An 11,199-nucleotide genomic window follows, 5' to 3' on the forward strand; every position below is an offset into this window, starting at 1 on the left:
AAGGACTCAGTAAAAGATTCCATATTCAAAACTTACTGTACTTAAAAATATTATTTGTTGCATATGACACTACTTGAAACATGGAAGTACATCCAAGTTACTAAGAACCTTACTTGGATCTTATATTCCATAGCTGCAAGCTCCCTTGTTCACTCCCAAGGAGGATTTTATTTAAATAGGTGCTGGGATGTAGAACCGCAGAAACTGCAAAAGTGGTCTTATCAAAATCCACTTGAAGATGCTCCTCTGCAAAAAAAAAAAGTAAGAAATAACATTAGTGTGGCTATCCCTACAAATCTGCATGTTTGTCATCCCTTGGCAAATACAGCGGCAGAACTGATGTATACTCTGTACAAAACCCGTAACTGGTGTTTTCTGCACCAAAGGATTAGCTAATACATAACAGGACAGACTAAACTTGTTTACGTTGTAACGTCTGTTGGCTTGAAGGTATATTTTTTCCCTATAAGCCTACCTACACAACATTGCTGGCAAAACTGTAGTGATTTATACCTTTTTGAAGACTTCCTGCTCCTACCTGAGCAAAACACCTCACCCAATTAGCATGCCTTTTGTTTGTTATAGCAACTTCAAATCACTAAAGCCTGTCTCTGACCACTTTTGAGACCCAGCATCCAGGGAATGACATCAGTTGCACCAATGGGAATGCCTTCTAAAGAAAAAAATTCAGGTCACTGAGACAGGATTTCATAAAGCACTTTTCAATGTCATGAGAAGATGCTGACAAGATTATTCTTAAGAATTTAGTCTTACCCAGACTGATAAATATCAAGAACTACAGGATTTCACAGATGGTGCCAAAGCTGCTGTACCACAGCCTTTACCAGAAAATGCAACACCAAAATGCAATTTCCGTTTAAGCATATCTCTTTACACCTACATGGAACCTTACTGGGTCTCTGCATGTGGTGCAGAACCCATTAATGAAAAATTACTGAAGGATTAGGACTTCAGATTACTATTTAAGCAGCAGTACCATTTAAGGATTTTTTTTTTCTTTAAGAATAAACTACTTCTGAACATGCACATTTAAAAAAACCCCTTTTTTTAAATTACTGAGTTTAACAATGCTATCCTATAAAGTAGTGACAAAGTGTCACTCACCTTCTGACTGTATATTCCAAACAATAAGAACATTATCAACATCCACAGAGATGACATGATCACCAAAAGGCTGCAGAAGGTGTATCCTTGCCTTGTGACCTTCATAGGTATGAACGACCTATAATTTCAAACCAGAAATGTCATCAATATAAGCTGTTCAGGTAGCATATCATGTTAACATAATACTTGAGGACAGCTAGCACACACCAGCAACAAGTTCAAATAAAATACATGGAAAGGCCACGCAACTATAAGTGGAACATATATCGTTTTCTCTGACATTTAAATATGGTGGCAAAAGTATTTTAACTAAATATTTTTAATTATTTAGTTTAATTCTCAGAAATCAAATCAGTTAAAATTATCAATTTATTTTTTATCATTAAGTAACTGCCTAATTATTATACTTAATACATAGAACACAGCTCAGTCATTACAAAATTCGCTCTTATTCCCGTATTATAGGCTTTTTAGTCCTCCTTCTAAATTTTAGGGGAACAATAACTATAAAGTACTAAGTATCTACGAAAATAGACATTTGTAGAAAATTAGCGGTCTTGAAAACACAAACACTACACAACCATTTAGTACTACTAAGCAATAAGTAAACTAATAAAAACCTCTTTGTTCCTCGCAAAAGCATGGAGAATATTGTCATATGAAGCAAATATCAACATGCGGTCTGCTGCCAAACATGTAATGTCTTGTGGCAAAGCATTACCTGTTAATCAAACAGAAGAAAAGTTCAACAATTTTCCAGTTCATAACAAAAGAAAAAGCCTGACAGTGTATTTATTTAGCATGGTGACGCACCAAGAAAGCTCTCAACGATCTGTTGAATTTCTTACAGAAACGCACACATTTCAGATGAATGCAAGTATTACCATAAATAACATCACACCAGTAACAACAACATAACTAACATCACATTGACAGATCACAAGGTGGTTCTTTTGAAAAAACACGTAATAATAAACTACTGAATTATCACTGTAAAGGCACGCATTAGCTTTGTGAAGGCTAATAAAGAAGTTATCTGAACATAGTACTTCTGTGAACTGTCAGAGCCCCACAACCCACTGAACTAGAAACACAGATGATAAACAGAAGTCTCAGCATTAGCAAGGCATATGAGGTTAAGCCATTCTGCAGACCAGGAAGCTAGTTACCCACTCCTGCACCCATTTCCTAATTATGGCTAGAGACACCAGCTATTTATTGCTCTAAGAATACAACTCACTCCCCACCTTGTGACTGTTTCAGAGAGAGTATGTACTATTGCAATCTGCTGTTTTACCACCACAAATGGCAAGAGTCAAAGCTCCAGACCACATTGAGAAGCTGCTGGTGTGGTGCCAAATGGTAGAAAACTGGAAAAAAAAATACTCTAGGGAAAAATACATTCAATCTAGAGAAATATAAAAATGCAAATCACAGCGCTTAACAATTGAACAGAGAAAAACCAGATCAAAAATCAGTCACTGTGGGAGTGCACCTATAATACAAACCTACATGCCCACATAGCACCCTTCCCCAGAATCCATTTTTTTTCCACACACCCCACACTCCAATTAAAAACTTCAGAGCACTTTTAACATAAATTAAATATAAATTTTAAATTAATATGAAATAAATTAATAAACAAAAACACTGCACAGAGATGCACATTATTTTTTCAATCACAATTTTGTATGTAATTTCTCAAAAAGCTTAAATGATTATGTCTGTAAGAAGATGTAGCCCACTGAAAAGGATTTCACATCATTTTCATGATTTTGTAAGCTGAAAGTTACGCTATTGTGTTTACAGCTGCAACTATTCACTGCTGATCTTCTAAATCTAGTCCCAGTTGTGTGACTGGTATTTATTCTCAGGTTTATAGGTGCTCTGTTAATGAAAAGTATTTTGTTTTATGAGGTCTGTGTAAAAACTTTGTGCATACGGAAGTAAAAAACCTACTTTTCAAGACACCACACATCTCACTGAATCATCTGAATGTCAGTTGGAAGAAACCTCCAGAAATCATATAGTTCAAACTCCCACCCAGCTCCTCCCAAAGCTGGATTGTCACTAGAACTAGATCGGGTTAACTGCAGCTATGTCCAGATGAGTCTTGAAGGAGGTTGCTCAAGTTCTACACCATACTACAGCTCTCTCTCAGCCAGGGCCATTTTTTCCTAACCTCCCTTGTGACCCTCTCAACCTGCAACCTGTGGCTGTTGCCCCTTGTTACTCTGTCTACTATTACCAGCACAAATTCAGCTCTGCCATCTTTGTAACTGCCCTTCAGGTAACAGCTGCCTCTAGGTCACCCCAAATTCTTCCCTTTGCAACACTAAACAAAACCAGTTACTTCAATATCTCTTCTCATACTGTGTGCTGAAGGCCCTTGACACTTCCCAGTTCCTCAGCATCCCTCCTGAAAGAGAAAGGTGAGCAGTAGGAGGGGGAGAAGCACACTGCACACTAACTGGGTATCACAGTCCAGGTACGGCCTCACCAGCATGAAGTACAGGAGAATAACAGCACTCCCTCATCTGCTGGCTGCTTTCCTAACGTACATCAGCACATGGCTCGTCTTACTCACAGTTACTGCATTGTTGGTCCACATTCAGCCTGGTAACAGCACAGCCCCAGCTCCTTTTCAGCAGGATGCCACACAGCAGTCAGTTCCTGTCTTGTTCTGTCCCAGGTGCACGATTCTGCACTTGCCCTCAACGAACCTGGCAAGGCTTCTGCTGGCCCACGCCTAGCATTTTGCAACACCTCCCTGGACTGGAGCTCTGCCATTCTGGGTGTCAGCTGCTCCTCTGAACATAGTACCATCTGCAAATTTCTACTAAGAGTGCATGCCACCTCATCACCCAGGCTGTTAGTGAAGGCACTGAACAACATGGACCCTGCTGTTGCTACCTAGGGCGCTATGCTTTGTTACCAACTGCCAATTGGATGTCAAGCCATTGGTTCATATCCTCTGTATGCAGCAGTCCAGACAATTTTTAACACTCCCTGGAGACTTTTAGTCCCATTCACATCTGTTCTGTTCCTGTAATTATTTTCCTCCTATAATATAGCCTTCTAGCAACCATAAAAACAACAAACGGGATCTGGAATTAACAGATTCATATAATTTATTCACTGCTTACCCTTTAAGGCCTAAGGGTGTTCTCGGAAGAACAAGATGACAAGACTAGTGGGTTCACAAGGTATATTCCCAAGAGAATTAAGTTACAGTTGCAACAGCAGGTCTTATTTCCAAATTGATATCTGATATTTCTGAGACTCCTTTCAACATATTTCAGTGCAAATATTAGTACATACAATTAATTTTCCATTTTTTATTTGAGAATCGAGTGCAGATGTCAGATGTGTTAAAAACAAAACAGAAATGAACAATCTGTGTATACTTACTCACAGCAACAATACCAAGCTTCTTCACCTGCAATGAAAATGTTAAAAAGGCATTTTTAGTGATTGGTTGCAATGAATTTGCTATAAATGGAAATCAAAATATCTAGGAACCAACCTAGATAATGAATTTGCATGCCTCACGAGACAGAAACATTACCCATCTTCATTTACAACAGTATCTACAGAAAAACCCACAAATAGCAGGTCAAAAGGAATGCAACAATATATTTGCCAAAAGACAATTATTCAGCAACAGTTCATACACTTTACCCTAATGCACAGGAAATTAAGCATATGTTTAGACACCTTGCAGAGCTTGGGCAAATTTGTTTTCACATCATTTGTGTTTCTACTTTATTTCCACTACAACCACACTACGTTATTCTCTTACCCCTTTACACATAGAACTTGCTTCAGTTACAGCCATCTTTGCCCAGTGAGCATCATTATTATTTTAGTTCAAAGTCTGTGGAGAAGACTGATAGGCGTGAACACCAGGAGACTTCCATAAAGGCATAGGAAGATCTATGTTCACTGCAATCACTCGATTCCGTTCTGTTTTATTACGGTTTCTAGACACAGAAAATGCTTTTACAGTACAGCACGAAATGAGTCAACACCATAGGCTTTCATGTTGCAGAACTGAATTATGTCTATCTGTTTCTATACAGAGTAAGTTTTAATACGACCTAACGCATTGCCCCCCTAAACTGTAGTCCTCGAACGCTAAGCCGCAGCTACCCGAACTGCAGGTGAGCTTTGGCTTCTCTAGCAACGAAGGAAAAGCTTCAGCATCTGGGCGCTCCTCTGCCCGACGGATGTGCTGTTCCGCACCCGCCAGGGCACACAGAAGCCCGCCAGGGATGCCCACGCACCTCAGCAAGCCCGTTCTGGCCTGTTTAACCAGCAGCCTCCCTTTCCCGCAGCCGCCCGCCGGCGAGCAGCCCCCCTTGCCGCCAATGCCTGCTGCCGGGGCGCCGCGGCCCACCTCACACGCTGCCGCCTCACGACCACGAGGCCCCGCGGCGGGGGACGGTGGGTGGGCGGCGGGGGAAGGCAAGAGGCAGCGGCCCGGCCCTGCCCTGCGTCCGGATGGGTCGACCCCGCTCGGCCCCGGCCTCCCCGAGGCCCGAGGCCAGCCAGCGGCGAGGCGACCCGGCCGCCCGTCGGCGGAAGGAGGCCGGGGAAAGGAGAGGGGGGGCCGGGGTCCGTACTCACGTTGTAGGTGTGGACGCTGCGCCCGACGGCGGCGGCCACGTAGAACTCGCGGTGTCGGCCGTGGTAGCGCAGGACGTGCGGCACGTGGCCGCTGAAACGGCCGAGCACGCGGAAGCCGGCGAACAGCCCTCCGTCCGCACGCGCCATCTCTTCCCCCACGCGCAGGCCGTCCGCCCGCAGGAAGCGTCCGCCCTCCCGCTTCCGCCCGCCGGTCCGGCACTCCGCCCCCCCCGCGGCCGGCGTGCGCCGCCCAAAGCGGTCCCCGCGGCGGGCCCAGCTGCGCTGCAGGGGCGGCGCTGCCGGGCGGTACCGCGCTCCGCCGGCGGGAAGGCTGCGTGTCAGCGCCGCCAAGCGGCGGGCGCGGTGCCAAGCACCCTACCCCTGGGGTCCCCGCGGCGGCCGTCAGGGCACGCAGGGGACCGTCACCCACGAACGTCTCTACAAACACTCCCCACAGCCGCGACTGCTTGGTTTTTGCTTTTATTATTCTCCCGCCCCCGCCCTTTGCCCTCTCGAGGCCGCAGGCCCGGCTCAGGCTCTGGGTGCGGGGCAGACCCGCCGCAGAGGCACGCAGCGCGGCCGCGCGGCGCTCGGGGAGCGGCCTCCAACGGCGCATCCCGGCGGCGGCGGGGTCGCGGGTCGGGGCGGCCGCACGCGCGAGCAGCCGCTGTGCTTCCGAAGGCTTTTGTGGGTTTGGGGCGGGTCTTTTTTTTTAAATAAATTAGGTGTTAAAAAAAAAAAAAAAAAACAAAAACACCAACCCGCAGGATTATTTTGCTGCGATGACTGCACGGCGGACAATAAATAGCAGCAAAGTCCGGTGGAGGGGGAAAAAATAAAAAGCCACACCCCAAAAGCCACCTATCCCAGATTCATGTAGCTCCTCCACACCGCCATCAGCTCCCGGGCCTTGCTGTCGTCGCACGGGTCTCGGCTCGCCTTCCCGGCGGCGGCGCCCTGCCACCGCACACGCGGGAGGGCCTCGCCGCCGGCCGCGGCGGACCTCCCGGAGCTGCCCCCGGGCCTCCCCTGCGGCGGCCGGTAGCCCGGGCAGTGCCGCTGCACGACGGACAGGGTGCTGCGCCACAGCGGCGGCCGCCCGCCGCAGCCCCACGCCCTCTCCAGGACGCACTCCAGCAGCCGGCCCGCCCGCTCCGCCCGCCGGGAGCCCTGCAGGCAGACGGCCGGTCACGCCCCCGGGCCGCGATCCCGGCACCGCCGGAGCCGTCGGCCCTCAGCCCCGTTTCCCTTCAGCGCCTCCCCACGCATCCTCAAAAAAAGGTTGCCCACCCCTTGTGCCCCCATCGCTCCCCGTCCCCGCCCCCTGCTCCCCGCTTCCCCCCTTTTTCTCTCTTCCCCCCATTTTATCCCTTCACTCCCTTTTCCTCCCTTCTCCCCCCTTTTCCCGTCTCTTTCCACTCTTTTCCCCTTTCTTTCCCCCTCCCTCCCACCCCCTCTTTTTCTTTTCTTTTCTTTTTTTTTTTTTTTTCACGGAAAGCGAATTCCACCTAGCCGCCGGGGGATGCGTGCACCCGGGCGAACCTCGGACTGCTGCAGACCCGCCGGCGGGGAGGGCGCGTCCTCGCAGGTGTGAAAATCGAGTTGTAGCTCCTGGAGGGAAACAGTAACAGGGGATGCTCGTTAAAAGCCACAGGCTCCGGCGTCGCCGGCTGCCAGCCCGCCTCGGACACCCCGTTATAGACATCCCTACCGCCCCCGCGTGCCGTCGCCCGCCCTCCTCCCCCCCCCCCCCCGCCCTCCGGGGCCGCTGGGGGCTGCGGCGGCGATGCGGGGCTGCTCTGCCCGCGGCCGCGGCAGGGCCGCCCGCACGGTGCGCCTGCCGAAAGCCGCCGCCTGATCTTTCCGCTAAGCGCCGGCTGCGCGTGTGAACCATCCGCGTAGCTTCTAAACCGCTTATCACCTTTGCAACCGTGACACCATCTTCAGCGTCGGTGAAGCATTACACAAGCGACTGTCTGTCCTACGGGTCTGCAAGGCGCCGGGAAAAGTCGGGTAGCGCTCTGGCAGCAGCCGCCCGGGCTCCTGCTCTCCGTCCCTGCCAGTCCCAGCTTCAGCGAAGCACATTTTAGGAAGGTCGCCGGAGGAGAGTAGGAGATAACTTCCCCGTCCTGGTTCACAGGCACCGGTTTACTAAACTAGCCAACTCCCGGCTTGCTAATTGAGATTTTCAGAAAGTAGCTGCCGGCGGTCAAGGGTAAAATCGTGGAGGCAGTGCCGTCCCGACAGTTTCCCTCCGATGCCACCAGAGAAACCACCAACCTCTTTTTTAAGGATCATGTTTAGATCCAAAACGTTTAGGAGATCCTCTTGTATCTCGTCGTGGTTACAGAGGCTGAAATTGTAGGTGGATCCCCGCGCTAAATCGGTGATCTGAAGAAAGATGATCAAGCCACAAAAGACTGTGTAAGAAAAAGCCAAAGGTTAATTCTCCTGCACCGCTACGTGACCCGACAAGGCACGGAGGACATATCTGAAGAGAGGGATGCCGGTGCTTCGGAAGCACTAGAAAAACTGGTTGGTTACCCTTGTGACTATCCATGGTGTCTTTACACGTTGTTTTTCTCCTGCTGGGCTTCAGATCGTTGCTGGCTTCATATATGTACCTGTACGCCTACGGAAATGCAGGTTTCCAATTCCATAACCGGGGTTCGTTTGGACGCCTCTTGCACTTCTTTCCAGAACTGTAAATGATAATTATTCAGACTTGAAGTTGTGTCACTGATTCGAAAAGAAAACCAGGGTAATGAATACTAATCAAACGCAGCATCCAACACCCCCCCCCCCCCCCAAAAAAAAAAAAAAACAAAAAAAACCAAACGAAACAAAAGAAAAAACTCCGCAACAGCCAATCTTGAATGACACAAGTGTGAACAGCCCTCCGCATAACTGCGGGCGGTCCACCTTCAGTGTGGATTATTACAGTAACACGCGATGTTCTCTCAAGGGCCAGACAAAACTCTTCAGGGCCCCTGTAGATGGACTGTCCGGGGGTAGACGCTCATACCCTCCACACTGAGGTCGCAGGGGCGTCTCTAGCGCATCATTTTAACACGCTAGCGCGGGAGCGGGTGGAGGGTAGTGGACATTTCCCTGTGCCGCCTACAGGTTTGGTTTTTGTTTTATTTTCTCTCGAAGGTGAACGTTTCGCTTTACAAAGCACTTTCCCCGGGGAGCCCCTTCGTTTGCGCAGACTGCGGGGAGTGCAGCCGAGTGGCACTTGCTCTGCCGTGGGGATAGCCTAGCTGACAGGACAGCCGGCTGCCCCGGACACCGGCGACAGGGATGCCCGGGTTGCCGGGGGAGCCTGGCGAGAGGAGGCATGGCCCCTCTGCCTCCCTCGCCCCGAGAAGCCGCAGGAGCCCTTTCTCCGGGTGCGGCCGGCACCGATGCCTCTGCCGCGGCGCCCACCAGGTATTCCCTTGTACCGTGAAAGTGTTTCACGGAAAACTCCCGGGAGTCGCTGGGAAGCCCCGGTGCGCGGCGAGGCTGGGGCGCGGGGCTCGCACCACAGAGCCTCCCCGAGCCCAGCCGTGCCTCTCTCCCGTCCCGCCGCGGGCACGGCTGCTGAGGCTTTAAGCCTAGCCGCAGCTTAGTTTCAGAGAAAGTTCGCGTTCGTTCTCGGGGAATGCTTCTCCGGCGTGAGTCATTAGGGAAACCCAGAAGGACTGCCACTGCCGCGGGATAAAGTCCTTCTTTGGCCGGCTGATTGGGTACGAGCCAAAGTAGATTTAACAATATGGCCCGCCTGTGCGCTGGAGCGGGTCCGCCGCCCCCCCTCCGCCCCCCTCCCGGACCTCTCCCTTCTCTCCGTCTTTCTTTCTTCCCGTCCTCCACCCGCCGCCCTGCCCGCGGCTCGGAGCAGAGCGGGGCGCGGCGCTTCCCAGGCTTCGCCGCTGAGAGCCCCCCGTCGCTGGCTCAAAGCGTGGCATCAGTCCTGTGACTCTGTGTATGCAGGGGATAGAAATATAATTCTAGTAAAAACCGACGTTTGGAAATCGATGCCTCAATTAGCTATTGCACTAATTGAGATGCACTTGCAAAGAAGGTGCACTAAGCTTTAGCTGAGCACTTGAGAGAGTCTTATCGGGGTGCTTCCCTTCATCACCCTCGCAATGTTGCCAAACAAAGCAACAAAACCCCTGTTTCCTAAAGGACGTCTTGTTCTCATATCCAAGAAGCTGTTAGGGTTCTCTTAACTTGCAAAGGCGCATGCACTTCATCTTTCTTTGGGGCTTGTTGTCTGAAGTCGTTAATAGGCTTCATAAAAGTTACTAAGTTGATAAAACCACAATTCTTCTAAATAGCTTTGTGTTTCTCATTTTACAGCTGCATAAACAATGGTACACCCTAGCATAAAGAAAGTCACTTTAGGTGGGTTTTATTGTGCTCCTGAAAACCAGCAGCACAACTGATGAAAAGCCTGTTCCTGCCATGAATTCGGTGTAATACTGATCTAAGGAAGGAATTCAGGACCAGGAATGTGTTATTTTTTACTTTCCATTGTTCATTTGTCTTTTCTGAACGGAACACAACAACTCTGTGAATAGTTAAATAAAGGTCTTTATCTGTCCTTATTAAACAGGACATAGTAATTCTGTGTATAAGTAAAGGGTACAACTTGTTTTAATGCAACTAACACTGGGTTGAAATTCTTTTCTATCATTGCTAATATGCACATGCTTTTCTGTTGCTGAAGTCAGCAGTAGAACAAAGTTGTAGCAGACACTGGTAATATAATCAGATCAGCAAATGAAAAAATCCTTTTTTAAAGGAAGCAGAAATGTATATGGCAATAAAAGACAAATTGACATTCAAAACATGCTTGTAAATTCAAATTAAAGATTATTAAGAAAAAAATGAATTCTCTTACTTTTTCTTTAATTATTTTTTTATATGTGAAAAGTTCTGTGAGTAAACAGGATCTGTCAGCAACTTCACTAGTCTATAATTTCCACTCAGCAGTAAAGGCAGAAATGGCAAATTATGATGAATATGTTTTAAAGTTTGTTTTCTATTTTAACTTCCTCAGAGATACAGGTGCAATTACTGACACATGTATTAGAGAGCCAGGGACAGAGAGGAATTTAGAAAAATCTGTCCATTTTTATAACTTCAGCAATTCAAAACTTTAAACTTTTGTTTGTTCCAGCCATAAGAATGCTGAAGGCTTCACTTCCAAAAGCAGCTTTTGACCCGAGCAGTTGGACAAATTTGAAGGACTTGGAAGTGGTTTCCATTAAGAGAAATAACTTGTGACAAGAAGCATTTTTCTGATGGCGCTTTATACCTACAGCACATCTACTTTCTTCCCTAATCCTTGCTGCCTGGTTGCCTTGAAGACCTCACATTTGTGGCTGTTTTTGAGCAGCAGAAAGATGGGATTGAGAAATAGCTGTTGCTATTTTGCTGCAAGTTGGGATGGTA

At 48.3% G+C, this 11,199-nt stretch overlaps 1 protein-coding gene across 1 annotated transcript in view; it reads right to left on the reverse strand.

Moving 5' to 3' along the window:
* WDR36 (WD repeat domain 36) overlaps positions 1-5,901 on the reverse strand; it is a 34,386-nt gene extending 28,485 nt beyond the window's left edge. The window contains exons 1-5 of the mRNA XM_086479124.1: positions 5,755-5,901; positions 4,537-4,564; positions 1,746-1,846; positions 1,126-1,243; positions 114-246 (exon numbers count right to left, since the gene is read on the reverse strand). Of these exons, the coding sequence (XP_086335250.1) occupies positions 114-246; positions 1,126-1,243; positions 1,746-1,846; positions 4,537-4,564; positions 5,755-5,901 (527 nt within the window). The remainder of the gene's footprint in view (positions 1-113; positions 247-1,125; positions 1,244-1,745; positions 1,847-4,536; positions 4,565-5,754) is intronic.
* Positions 5,902-11,199: the final 5,298 nt, after the last annotated feature.

This window comes from Leptosomus discolor, chromosome Z, assembly GCF_034619465.1.
Source record: "Leptosomus discolor isolate bLepDis1 chromosome Z, bLepDis1.hap2, whole genome shotgun sequence".
NCBI classification, from domain to species: domain Eukaryota; kingdom Metazoa; phylum Chordata; class Aves; order Leptosomiformes; family Leptosomidae; genus Leptosomus; species Leptosomus discolor.